General features: G+C 37.3%; 1 protein-coding gene across 9 annotated transcripts in view; it reads right to left on the bottom strand.

The window, feature by feature from the left end:
• Positions 1-14,665, bottom strand: part of PIAS2 (protein inhibitor of activated STAT 2) — a 109,370-nt gene that overhangs the window by 18,271 nt on the left and 76,434 nt on the right. For 8 of the 9 annotated variants that reach the window (XM_070452605.1, XM_070452603.1, XM_070452604.1 and 5 more), the window contains 3 exons: positions 13,255-13,426; positions 4,567-4,706; positions 185-222 (listed from right to left, as the gene is read on the bottom strand). In XM_070452605.1, the coding sequence (XP_070308706.1) occupies positions 185-222; positions 4,567-4,706; positions 13,255-13,426 (350 nt within the window). Of the gene's footprint in view, positions 1-184; positions 223-2,457; positions 2,570-4,566; positions 4,707-13,254; positions 13,427-14,665 lie in introns of those variants that run through there. The other variant, XM_070452608.1, reaches the window with a different exon arrangement.

Raw genomic sequence — 14,665 nt, 5'->3', positions numbered from 1 at the left:
GGTCAAAATGTCATAAATGTCATGCCTCCAAGTAAAATTGTGAAATATTTATAGAAGTACTTTCTTTCCATCAATTTAAGTAACTGAGAGTTGACTGTCCTGATTTTATGCAACTGGTCATTTTTAGTTAGTGACACAACCAACAATCCAATACAAATTAGTTGCTTAAATTCAGGATACATACCTGGGGATCAACTGGAATAAGGGAAAGAAAATCCAAACCTAAAACAAAAATGTTCTGTTAATAGTTGTCTCATATTTTGGAGACAAGAATTATTTCCCCAAATCATTTTTTATTTAAGTCATAGAACATTTGGGTTAAGTCCTTACCATTCTGCTGTAGGGAAGGTCTACCACAATCAGGATATTTCAGGATATTTATGTGCATAAAACCCAAAAATGTACATATGTCTTGACAAAACAACTGGAAAAACCATCCCCAGAGGCTTAAAAGGGGTAGAGGAGTCCAAAATTTAAATAGAACTAGTCAAAGCAAATTTTCACTTAGCAGAATGAGAAGCAAAAAATGAAGAGATGATCGTCTGGATTGAGACATTAAAAAAAAACATGCTTAGCCTCTTAAGACACTTCACATTTATTTTTTAGAAATACACATTAAGCTTCATCTAAAATATCACTTCTTAAACAAATAAATGTCTATTTCACGGACAGCTCTCTGTCCCCCAGTTCCCACAACAAAGGAGCAGTACACAGTCCAACACGCTGCATAAAGCAAGCACTTCCGAGCTGCTGCTTACTAGACAAGCTAAATGTTGCCAGCGTGTACTGGGTTATGAGCTAATGCAGTTTTCTAAAGATTTGGGATCCTCCAATTATACTTTAGAAATAGGAAAGTGACAAAAGGTTGCCCAGTAATACTGTTTTGATATATTCAAGTTATAACAATAAATAATAAAATCTTCACATCTGAAAAGTCTAACAATAAACTTCAAGGTCAGTTCCCCTAGACCTCTGCTTGACTAATTTCTAAAACATTAAAAAAAAATCATATATTAAGTATAAGATTACTAAGGCCAATTCCTATTTATTCTATGAATTTTTATATCCTGGTATTCAGCATCACCTCAAGTACAGCAATCGTAACAGAGTATACTATGATACTGGACTGTTAGTCTAAATAGAGAATATTAGTGGGAAATGATATTTAAAATATTTAATAATCTGTGTGAATATAACTGATAAATCAGATGTTTAAGTAAGTTACTCCCTTATAATCTCTAAATAAGGGTACAATGATAATACTTACTGAATAATACAAGCTGTAGCACCAATCATTGGAAAGAAGCCATTCAATTTCTAAATGATTTTTGAAAACTGCTGACATGACTTGTCATTTCTTATGCCTATCACCAGCTATAAGATACAAGATTTGAGCCACCACTGGACAAAGGGAATCATAACCAACTTTTCCAAAGAGTTCCCCATTAAAGTGATACTAAGGAGGTGATGTACTTCAGTAAGAGTTTCTCTTCACAGTAATAATACTGCTGAGTAAATCCTCTCTCTCTCCTGCAGCTGAACTGTAATTCAAAATCTGTTCAGCCCTTATATCATCTGAAAGTTTTATATATTCAGCATTTCTATTATTGGATGATCATTTCAGATGTGCTAACGGTCTATTGATAAAATATTTTAAGAGATTTAACTGATCTATATCTTTTGATATCTCATCCAGGGATAACTGAATATGATAACTTATACAACGCCATAATAAAAGTATCTAGAAATTTTTCTGAAATTTTGGTTGAAACCCACTGTATCTCCCTAGCTGTATTATACAGATGCTGTCTACACAAAATTCAGTAATGTTTCAATGTAAATATTTCTCACTGAAACCATTTTCTCTCCAACAGTAACACTGAAGCTTGACACAGTATTTCAGATGTTATTCCTTCTATTAAAAAACTATTATCAACAATGTCTTATAATTCTACTTTGTAAGTATAGACTATGAAAACTCTTACATGAAACGGATGAAGCTTCATGAATAGTGATTAAAACATTATTGCCTTAATATTTTATAAAAGTTCAGTAAAATGCTGTTCTTATTTCACCATAAGTTTGAACTGCAATGATATGTTGTATTGTGTTTTCACTCTTAAGTATTTCATAATTATCTTTAACTAAAAAAGCAGGTAGTTTTAAAAATTATGATGGTACATTCTAAATGCTTTTCTCAATACTGACAAATCTGTAGTTTTTAGATTTTAAATGCTTCTTCATGTGAAACTGACTCTATTATGTCTTATTAATAACAACACATTTTACTTACTTGAGCCATGAAGTTTAACAAAACATAACTGCTACATGATTAAGTATGTAAATGTTTAGCACTTTCAAATTTTAATAATACAACTTTTGAGCACCATTCACACCTGATGATATGGCACTAGCAATAATAAGGCAGTCATATCTTTTCGTGAAATAATCAAGCTGTTTTCCATTCCACAAATACAAATTATGTTTTATTTTTGCATTCACTGTTGCACAGTATCAGAAGATGTTCCAAGCTGCAGTTCATTATTAATATCATTTCTTCTCTGTTCTCCTGCAGATTCAGAAGATTCATGTTTATGATGTTTAAAAGGAATGTTAAGAAATGTATTAAGAGTTTGTCATCTCTCAATTCTGGTATTCTATTTAATATTTTATTATAAATTATTAAACTTATATAAAAACTGTACAGTATGACTAATTACATAAAAATTATGCACAAAAAATCCCCAAAGTAATTACTAATTACAAAAGAGCATATTAACAGTAAAACCCAAATAAAAACTAAACTATTTAGATCAAGATACTACTACATAATTCATAAATGACAGTAAATTGGTAATGCTTCTAAAGTACAATAGATCCTATTCTATTCTGTTTATCAACTAATAAAGTCTTTTAACATTTTAATAATCAGTATCACTATACTAGCTTATAATGGCTAAATATCAGTCCTGGATAATAGTCTTAGTTCTTACCAGCTTGAAATATATTTTATGAAATACACAATTAACATATTTTATTGCATTTTTCTCAAATCTGTACATTTTATAAAGTAAATAGTCTGACTTTATGCCCAAATTTTGAAATACAAATTCTCTGAAATTAAAAATTCATCCAAAATCACACAACTCAAAAACTAACAGAACAAGTGATTTGTACATTGTATCTATTCTATTGCTAAATGGCCAGAGTCACTTAGTAAACAGAGAATGTTCATTATCCTTTTTCTCAGGATTAATTTTTAATTCAAGATCTTCAGGAAATGAAGGCTTCTGGAATGCTTATTTATAACACATACTAAGATGACATATGGAAACCTTTCAACTTCATTTAAAACTAGCCACAATTAAAACAAACATGGCAGTTGGGAATTACGACTCTGACTTTCCCTTTCTTAGGGACCATGAAACTTCACCTGTAACTCAAGATCAAGCTTTGTATCAGCAATGACTCTGTAACGTGCTGGCTGGGTTTACAAACAGTTTTTTTTTTTTTTTAAATAACCAATTCCCAAAGAACATGTGGAGGAGATGTATGAAAGAACCAAAAAGCTTTTAACATTTTTTTTGATGGACACTATTTTTAGTCTACTCTTTTCCAATAAATTATATTCAAACTGAATAAATCTGAACAAGTTTCAAGTGACAAAATTACACATGACCAGATTACACAACTATCAACTGTTCCAACACAAATTTTACCCAATAGAATATATATTGTGCTTAAAATAAAGACCTTACTAAGAGGGCCAAGAAGAATAAATCACAGGCCAAAATTAACTTCCTAAATCCAGAAGAGGAAACTAATAACAGGAGGAGGTAACTGAATTTCAATAAAAGGGCCCTTCAGAGAGAAGGGAAGTCTAGTCGTCACTGCTTCTAAACTTGTGCCAATTTGCTCTATGAAAAAACTTGATACTAAGGTAACTCAGGCAGCCATGAAGTTTTTAACTGTTAATATATATATAAAGGATATCCCTAAACCAACACAACATTGTAAAGCAATTATCCTCCAATTAAAAAAAATTTTTATTTAAAGGATAACCCTAAATACTCAGGAGTACTATGGAAAAAGAGCAGGCAGATCCTATTTTTACAAGGTAAAGCTGGTAGGCAATCTGACCTCACAGTACACAAGTACATTCTGCAGTTGTGATGGGCTACCAAGAAGTGATGCGCTTTTAGAAAAGGAAAGTATGAGAAAACATTCTCCCTAACCTGTGAAGCACCCATGAAAAATAAACCAAGAAAAAGTCTCTCTGTGGTACATTCTCTATGCAGGAGAATAAATTCTGTAAAAATTTCCCACTACCCTACTCTATTTCCTCCCAACAAAATCTACAGATTGCTCAGTAGTTAAAATGAGAGCAACTGAACATAATTACTATTTAAAACAGGCATCACCTTCACAGGAACTCTTTTCTTAGCAATTTCCTTTGCATTTTTATTTACGACACTGAAATTATATTTGCTTCACAGATTAAGATTAAAAAAATAAATGGTAAAAAAAAAAAAAACTTGGTAAAAAACAAAACAACTCTTCACATACCTGGCAGATCTGAGGACATGCTTGAGATTGGCGTGTGGTGGAATGGTACTGAGTAGTCTGTTAATGAAGGCGGAATAGCAGCAGGATCAACCGAAGTCACACTGGGCACCCTTACAGAAGATGGCTGATACATGAGAACCCTGTTTTAAATAGCACGGGAAATTACAAACAATCTGGCTGTTAGTTCACAGGAGAGAAGGGCTGTACTACCGGGCATTCTCAATCGTAAGCTCACTAAGCTTCAAAACAACTATATGGCAGCTACTCACTACACAGAACTCCACTCACTCTCCTTTCATAACAGTCTTCACTTTAACATGAACATATGTTGCCTCTCAATAACAGCTGTGACATAAGAGCAAGGTGGCACTAAAACATAAAGAACATGGCTGGAGCAAAACAGAGAACTCTGAACCACAAATAGGAATATACGCTACACACTGCTTTTATTAATGTATGTGTAACATGCATGTGATATTAGTAAGTTATATATAAAGAAATTTAGAAATAAAATAGAAGACTCCTAAAATTTGTTTTAAATCAGGTTACCTTTATGAGTAAAGCTTCTTCCTTACTAACTATAGCTCAACCATAATTCCTTCCATTGTAACATGAATCATGTTAATTATTAGCACTCTTATCTGGGAATCACCTGAGTAAAGACAGTCCTAAAGCCAGACAGTCTGATAAAAACTGGTGGCAATGAGAAAAGAAAGCAGATTAAGAATAAAACATTCAGGATTTAAGACACACTAGCTACCATGATACCATCTACTCTTTTACAAGGGCTATGACTTTGAAATTCACTGTTCATGCCACTAAAAACACAAATTAAATATACTTAAGATACACTTTATTATTGGTCTTTATACATATATGTATACACACTGTATATATATACTATAATTACTTTAAAATTTTAAGAAGCAATATGGTTAAACATATTTTTGAAGAAGTTCAGGAAAAAAGAGAAATGATTTTGCATTCTTGCCACTTAATATTCATTACATCTTAGTCCAGAGTAAATGATTAGAAGTCCTCAAGAAAACATCTTAAATACACACACACACACACACACACACACACACACACACACACACACACACACACACACATATATATATATATTTATATATATAAAAGAAACTAAGCAACATCACGGACCCTCTGTCCGACATCTCAGTGCAGCTGCAGGGGTAGTAGCTGCTCTCCAATCTCTGAGATGCCACCCAAGGATGACAAGAAAAAGTCGATGGCAGAAAGCCAGCCAAGAAAGACACCCAGTGAACAAGTCTGGGGGCAAGGCCAAAGGCAAAATATGGGACAAACTCAATAACCTAGTCTTGCCTGACAAAGCCACATGCGCCAGACTAAGGGACTTCCTGCCTCAGTTCAGTCCAGTCGCTCAGTAGTGTCTGACTCTGTGCGACCCCATGAACTGCAGCACGCCAGGCCTCCCTGTCCATCACCAACTCCTGGAGTCCACCCAAACCCAAGTCCATTGAGTTGGTGATGCCAACCATCTCATCCTCTGTCGTCGCTTTCTCCTCCGGCCCTCAAACTTTCCCAGCATCAGGGTCTTTTCAAATGACTCAGTTCCTGACTACAAGCTTAAAACCTCAGCTGTCGTCTCTGAGAAACTGAAGACTCACAGCTCCTTGGCCAGGACAGCCCTTCAAGAGCTACTTAGTAAAGCATCCATGAAAGTGGTTTCAAAGCACAGAGTACAAGTAATTTAAACCAGAAACACCGAAGGTGAAGATGCCCCAGCTTCCAGTAAAGATGCATAGACAGGTCCCACCACTGTACATTTTGAAAAATAAAACTTTAAAATTTGAGGGGAAAAAAAGGAAGAGTAGGGGACGGGGACACATGGACACGAGGTCATTAAGACATTAAGGTCAGCATTCCAAAGCACCACCAGTAAACTGCTGTGAGCCCAATGAGAGGGGTACAATCTCCATAGCTGGAAGGGACCACTAGAAAGATGACGCACAACTGATAACAAACAGCACGTGCATGTATATGATCAGTCGTTAGGTCATGTCTGACTCTGAGACCCCATGGACTGTAGCCCACCAAGCTCCTCTGGTCCATTGGATTTCCCAGGCATAAATTCTGGAGTAGATTGCCATTTCCTCTTCCAGGGGATCTTCCCCGCCCAGGGATCAAACCAGCGTCTCCGGCAGCTTCTGCATCAGCAGGAGGATTCTTCACCACTGAGCCACCTGGGAAGCCCTGTTATTCTGTACTATTTTTCAAAACTACAGATGTAATTGGAAAGGAGGAAAACAAAGTCATCTTGAGAGTATTTATGTGGCTGTGTTGGCAACTGCTAGACCCAGAAAAGCAAGTGAACTTAGACTCATCTATTTGGGAATTACAGGAAATATAGTATGCTTGAGATAATAACATAAGCTAAGTATTTCAAAACACATTTTCCAGATGTAGGTGAAGACGGACAAAAAGAGCAACCTGCCTCAGTCAGAATCAGGAGGCTTCTTGGATGCCAGTGTTACCTGGCAATCTAAAACCACAAAGGTGGGCTCTGGAGGGGGAAGGAGAAAACCTGAGATAGCTCAAGTATGTATGTTATATTAAAGCACATCTTCTTCTGGAAGGCTGAAGACACTGGTCCTCTACAAGGATAAAAGTAGAATAGGAAATCACCAGCAGTGTTTCCAAATTACACATGACCCTACCTCCCACACAGGAATGTGTATCAGAAACTGGGGCATGGGGTCATGGGAACAAGAAGGAAATTGAGACTGGCATATATTAGTACTCACAGGGCGCGTAAAAAGTGGCTCTTATTATCTCACACTGGAGACTGTCTTTTCTCTTGATCCTCAACAGACCTTTCAATCTGGATCAGATTCACAGAAAACAACAACACTCACTCTCCCACCCTGGCCCTTTACTGAAACCTGCACAGAAGTGAAGTCAATGTCGCAATGTACTCATCACCATAGTAACCCTTGACCACTGCACATCTTCAGCTCTCATAACATAAAACTCTTAAGTGATTAGCTATTCCTTGTTTCATCAATATAAAATGCTACCACATCATGTGAAAATGTCACAATCCAGTGACAGTACAAATTATTAAATCAGCATCTACAATCTCAACAACTATCTGAAAAATTAAACAATTTAGTGTAAGTTAAATCCGATTGCCTGAACTTTGTAACATTAACACAAATTCAACTTTATATAGAATGGGTAAAATTCACCATTTGTTAGGATTATCAAATTACCTACTGGTAGCAGATTTTTGTCTCAATCAGAAGCATCACAAAGGTCACATTCGGAAAGGTAAACAACTTTAATGCCTGTGCAAAAACAGATGTATTTATAGATATGGAATAGGAACCATGGCGAAATCTAAATGGCTATGTCTGGTGGAATTGTGGGTGTAAGTATGTGATGCTATAAAATAATAAAAACACTTTTTAAAGCTTTTGTTACTCCCTCCTCATAGGACTGGCAAATACACACACAGGCCTATATGTACATTATGTATTATGTACACATATAAATTTTTATAGCTTTATGCATAGTATCAGTGAAAAGGTTGGCTTAAAACTCGACTTTCAAAAAACTAAGATCGTGGCATCTGGTCCCATCACTTCATGGCAAACAGACGTGGAAACAGTGAAAGATTTTATTTTCTTGGGTTCCAAAATCACTGCAGACGGTGACTGTAGACATGAAATTAAAATATGTTTGCTCCTTGGAAGGAAAGCTATGACAAACCTAGACAGCATGTTATTTTTTGTCTGTTTTTTGTTTTCATGTAACAAAAAGGATTTATTGGGCAGTCTGTCATATATAAGATGAATAATAACAATGGCCAAAATATGTCACTTTTCCAATGCCTTAGTGAGTACTGTCATTGCCATTATTTCATTCAATCCTCATAATAACTTAATGAGTTGCACATTATTATTATTTCTATTTTACAGATGAGAAAACTGAGCTTAGAGAATTCCCAAAGTCACACAGTTAATACATAGCTGGAAATGTTACAGGTTGTTCACTGTCACCTTCAGTTCATCATATTTAAACAGAGAGTCATTATCCTTGTCCTCAAGTCAGCTCTATTTCTGTCAGTGATACCAGACAGCACCTTATTAATGAAAAAGAAGAGACATCATTTTGCTGACAGAGGTCGGTACAGTCAAAGCTACAGTTTTTCCAGTAGTCACGCACAGAGGTGACTGTTGGACCATAAAAGCTGAGTGCCAAAGAATGATGCTTTTCAACTGTGGTGTTGGAGAAGACTCTTGAGAGTCCCTTGGACTGCAAGGAGATCCAACCAGTCAATCCTAAACAAGATCAACCCTGAATATTCATTGGAAGGACTGATGCTAAAGCTCCAGTATTTTGGACACCTGATGTGAAAAGAGTATTATCTACTCAATGGACATGAGTTTGAGCAAACTCCAGGAGATACTGAAGGTCAAGGAAGCCTGGCATGCTGCAGTCCACGGGGTTTCAAAGAATCAGACATGAATTAGTGACTGAACAACAACGTAATTTCACAGCACAAAAGGAAAGTTCTGGCATACTGCAAGATAGCAAATATTAGTATTATAGAGTACTAGATCACTAAATTCATCATACTTGGCCCAGACTTAGATGTCTGAAATTTCAGTAACTTGAATTTTTATCTATAAACCTGAAATTCACCAGGTGTTCCCATTTTATGATCATAAAAATATTTTAAAAGATTCAATTCTGCTACCAATTCCGAAAGACTCTTCAGTTCAGTTCAGTTGCTCCGTCGTGTCTGACTCTTTTCGACCCCATGAATCGCAGCATGCCAGGCCACTTTGTCCATCACCAACTCCCAGAGTTTACTCAAACTCATGTCCATCCAGTCGGTGATGCCATCCAGCCATCTCATCCTCTGTCATCCCCTTCTCCTCCCGCCCCCAATCCCTCCCAGCATCAGGGTCTTTTCTGATGAGTCAACTCTTCGCATGAGGTGGCCAAAGTATTGGTGTTTCAGCTTCAGCATCAGTCCTTCCAATGAACACCCAGGACTGATCTTTAGAATGGACTGGTTGGATCTCCTTGCAGTCCAAGGGGCTCTCAAGAGTCTTTTCCAACACCACAGTTCAAAACCATCAATTCTTCGGCACTCAGCTTTCCTCTCAGTCCAACTCTCACATCCATACATGACCACTGGAAAAACTATAGCCTTGACTAGACGGACCTTTGTTGGCAAAGTAATGTCTCTGCTTTTTAATATGCTATCTAGGTTGGTCATAACTTTCCTTCCAAGGAGTCGGCATCTTTTAATTTCAGGGATGCAATGATTCTTAATCTATCTCTAATCTTGGTTTCCTGTCTTGAGAATACCTCTTTATTAATGACAAAGCAATCATTCAATTTCCAATGCATGGGTTAGAGACATATTTTTAAATTATCCATTAATTTAGAAAAACACCAGAGGTTTTCTAAAAGTCTTATTTTCCCTCTATTCCCCATTTGCTTACTAACACTAAGAAGCCCTATGATACATTTACAACTTAGGGAAAATTTCCAGATGCTGACACAAGAGGGAGGACATGAAAAGAATGACCAGACACAAAACCAGAAAAAAAAAAAAAAAAATCTAAGAGTTGGAAGGGATTACACAGATGAAATAACCACAGTATGGTCTCCACTGTAACGCCTGCACAGGTGGCATCCACTCTACCCTAACACAGAAAATGTGATTTTAACACAAAACATCAACGTTCTTAGCGTTCAGGAAACTCCAATGCAAAGTTTTAATGTATCATCCCTCTACTGGCCTTGTATCTGCCAAATGCTATAAGAAAGAATAAACCCAACCCAGTTCATCAGTGACTCCCGTTCAAGACCTACAAGGTAAATATCACATTTTCTCTTCTCCTGGCTTCACAGCTTCAGTCCTTAGACCCACTCATCCATCAGGCTAGTTTCCACCATTCACCATCCTCTTTCCCTCCTCTGGCTGCTCTCATGAATACCCTTCTTGATGAAAGCCCTGACTAAAACGGTCTAAGTGAAAGTCATTCAGCCTGAAACGGAATAGAACTGGCATGGGTATGTATCCTGGATACTGCTCCTTTTATTAATGCAATCTAAGAACAAATCAGCTCAAGTGGTAAACCATTAAGTGAATTCTGACACTTCAGAGAGCTTCTAAGTGTGTGTTAATTTACAGAAGGCCATCATCTATTAAGATGATGATATACAGTCGTCCCTCAGTATTCACAGCAGACTGGGTGTAAGGGACCCTCTCCCCAAAAGGACACCAAAATTTACAGATCCTGAAGTCCCTTACCTAAAATACTATAGTGTTTCCACATCCTCCATCTATAAGTTAATTCACCTCTAGATTACCTTATACCTTATAATATCTAATACAATGCAAACGCTATGTGAAATAGTTCCTGTTTTTGGAAACTTTAAAAAAAAATATTTCCCTCTAGCCATTTGTGACGATCCACAGTTGCCAGAATCCACAGATGTGGAGGGCTTAGTTGTCTATGACAAGATCCATTTTATCAATGTATTTCCTAATTATAAAGCATTCTTGGATAAACTCTACTTGGTATTCAAGGATGCCATTTTAATATATTATTAAATAATTTACTAAGATTGAATTCAGAATTTTCATCGATCTTTCTAATGTAAGCCTGTTTCATAACAGTTTTCCTGTTTGGTTGTTAACATATAAGTTTGGGTATTAAGAATTATGCCAGCTTCGTGGGATGAGCAGGGTAGCTGCACTTTACAAACAATTTAAAACAAATTGCTAATTTAGTCACAAATTTTCACCTTATACTCTAAATGTTAGGTTTTTTTCTTTTTAACCTAGATGAGACTCAACCTCTCTCTCTGTGGTAGCTGATCACAGGTGTGAACTGTCCCGATTCCTCAGCAAGGTGAGCTCATCTCAGATGACCCTTACGGTGAGCCACCAGAGATACCCTCCAAGAGGACAGTGACCCTTCAGCCTGGTGTGACTCCATCTAACTATATATGTAATACTGTGCAACCTACGTTTCCCCAGCATTGCTAAAGCATTTCATTAGAGAGTAAACTCTGGAAATATCACATATAAGCCAGTAAACATTTCAAAACTCTATTTTCATTTTTTATCATTAAATTCTAGACACTGACACTGAAGTCACTCAGTCGTGTCCGACTCTTTGCGACCCCCTGGAGTGTAGCCCACCAGGCTCCTCGGTCCATGGGGTTTTCCAGGCAAGAGTACTGGAGTGGGTTGCCATTTCCTTCTCCAGGGGATCTTCCCGACCCAGGGATTGAACCCGGGCCTCCCGCATTGTAGGCAGACGCTTTACCATCTGAGCCACCAGGGAAGTCTTTAAATTCTAGAAGTGCCAACCAAATTGTCTGAAAGAAACTATAAATGATCAGCATCCCAGAAAAAATCCCAGTTGAAATACTTTTTTCATTTTCAGTTCCACTAAGAAAAAAAATGCACTCTCACTGTGATGTGGAAATCACATCTGGAAATACAAGTATTTTAAGTGAAGAAGGCAGCACAGAAAGCTTTAATTCTCCTGGTTTCAAAGGTAACTGTAAAAAAGGAATGTTTCAAAAGTGCACCAAGAATATAACTCCACTTGTATAAAATGCCTAGAGAAGGCAAATTTATAGCAATAAAAAGAAGATCAATGGTTGCCTACTGGAGTGTGCATGGGGATTAACTCAAACGAACATGAAAGATGTTTACTGGGTGTTGAGAATATTCTACAACTGAGTTGTCTTGATAACTGCGTATCTATGAATTTATTAAAACCGCTGAAGTGTGCAACTCAAGACTTCAGATGTGGGATTTTATGATATGTAAATTATACCCCAAAAAGCCATTAGAGAAAAGAAGTGCAATGAGAGGTCAAAAGATAAGACTGGCACACCCAACTTTGAAATAATATGCTCATGGGATGTCGACAGAACCCTCTGCTACTTTGCTGCAGGTTCCAAAATCTCTCAGAAGTATCTATTGCGAATTACTTAAACCTGTCACTTACTATGTCAGCAACAGCTTCTGCCAGATGCCTTACAAATAAATGCTAGACCACATTTACTTGCCCACACTGTGCCTTGGAGAGGGTGAGAAGGGAAGGCAATCATTTTTTATTGAGAAAATTACCATGGGCCTGAATCAGGCTGAGCTCTTGCATTATCTTATTGAAACCTGAATATAACCTTATGAGGTAGGCATTATTTAACCCCATTTTACAGAACAGGAAAAGGAGGCTCAAAGAAGTTAAATATCTCATCCAAGATCACAGAACAAGTAAGCAATGGTGTCAAAATTAGAATCCACACTGGTCAGATTGCCAATTACACACTCCACACACTCCACTTCCTCACAGTGGTCTGTGATGCCAAATTTACTCCTTACAAAGAGAGTCAAGAAAATAACAGAAAGTGTTCAATATGAAATATTTAGACATGAGAAGATATCAATCCTCACTTCCCAAAGATGGGAGTATCTTCTTCATCAAAATTTGCTTTCCCATGAACAACATGCTCATTTGAAAATATTTCAACTGAACAGAACACAAATTAAAGTGGCCCTCTATGGTTATGCCACTCTCCAAGAGCCATTTACAAACCTAACCCAAGAACGGTTAGTTCCAAGTGTAATAAACAATAGTGAACTATAAATTCACAAACCCTTTGGTTGGGCTGCTTTGTGTTTCTGACATAAAGATGCATTTCCTTTTGGCAGGAGGGCCTTCCTCTTCATCAGAAGAGCTTTCTACTGTTAGGTCAATGACATCCACTTTCTTCTTGCTTGCCTCATTGGCTACAGTCACTGCACAAGGCTTACTGAGGACAGCTGCAGCTACATGGAGGGAACAGAGCGGGGGAAAAGTGAGAGGTGTAACACAAGCTCCAGCCATAAGTTTTAAACCGCGTAGCATGTCCTGGAGAATACACAGTCCATCAAGTCCATACTCTGTCCCATGGACAGAGACTAACTCTCTAACTTCAGACATCCATCTATAATACGACTGCTTACCTAGAAGACAGGGAGCACTATCCCTTGTGAGAAGACCAAAACCTCTTTCAGAGAGCACCTGCTGAGTTATCTCCCCAGGACTGCCAGTAGATCTGTGCAGATCCTGCTCCTCATACTATCTCCCCCGGTGAGGACTCACATTACAGACAGACAACTGGACTTAAGGGGCTGGTCTCCAGCCGTAGACAAGAGTATGTGGCTTTACTGGCTGTGTATTCTCACAGACGTGGTAGTATTAAGTCAGAATCAGACACTTCCATTCTAACAAAGCAGTGGTGCTTATATCTAAGAATACATAAGCTCTTCAGCCCAAGCCAGAACTGGATAAAATGTTCACCTTGATAATATCAGTTGAAAAAAAACCCCAACTATCTCACTTTAACAAGTTACTCAGACATTCAAAGTTTTTCTTACCAATTACCTACTTAGGTTCTCCTTTCTGCCCATTTCCATAGTCTTACATGATAGGTTAACTCACTATTTCAAAGAAAAACAATCTACTTAGTAGAAAATGCATGCTACTTGATAATGGAAAAGCAGTAGCAACTAATTAAATCACTGTTTTTCTCACATATGAGGGAAACCTTGATCATTCCCACAGGTTCAGTAACAACACAGGAGAATGATCACTATTGACATAAATCCTTTACTTTTTCCTCTCTTCCTGCTCTGACACCTATTGTTCATTACACTGTCAGGATGTGAAACACAGTCAGCACAAAATTCAGTGAGTGGACTATGTCAGATAAAAAGAAACTAGGTTCACCTACAGGTTTCAATTTCTCAGATGGCCCTAAATTTCCCCATTCAGCATGGACATCACAGGCAGCTGAAGGCTGAGCTAAGTAACTCAGGCTCATATTTCTTCCCACAAAGCAATGAGCTTTAAACTCACCTTTTTCTTTTTTAACCAACTAACCTATGATCATCTTTCCCTACTCTCCATTAATGGAAAATGCAGTCTCTCTAACCACATGTCTACTTGGGGTTCCTCCTACAGATACTCTAAAAACAATTCTGGAAAACTATCCACAGAAATGTCACTTATAAATTTTCATGTTG

This window comes from Odocoileus virginianus, chromosome 22, assembly GCF_023699985.2.
Source record: "Odocoileus virginianus isolate 20LAN1187 ecotype Illinois chromosome 22, Ovbor_1.2, whole genome shotgun sequence".
Classification (NCBI taxonomy): domain Eukaryota; kingdom Metazoa; phylum Chordata; class Mammalia; order Artiodactyla; family Cervidae; genus Odocoileus; species Odocoileus virginianus.
This window is presented reverse-complemented; position numbering and strand designations above follow the sequence as displayed.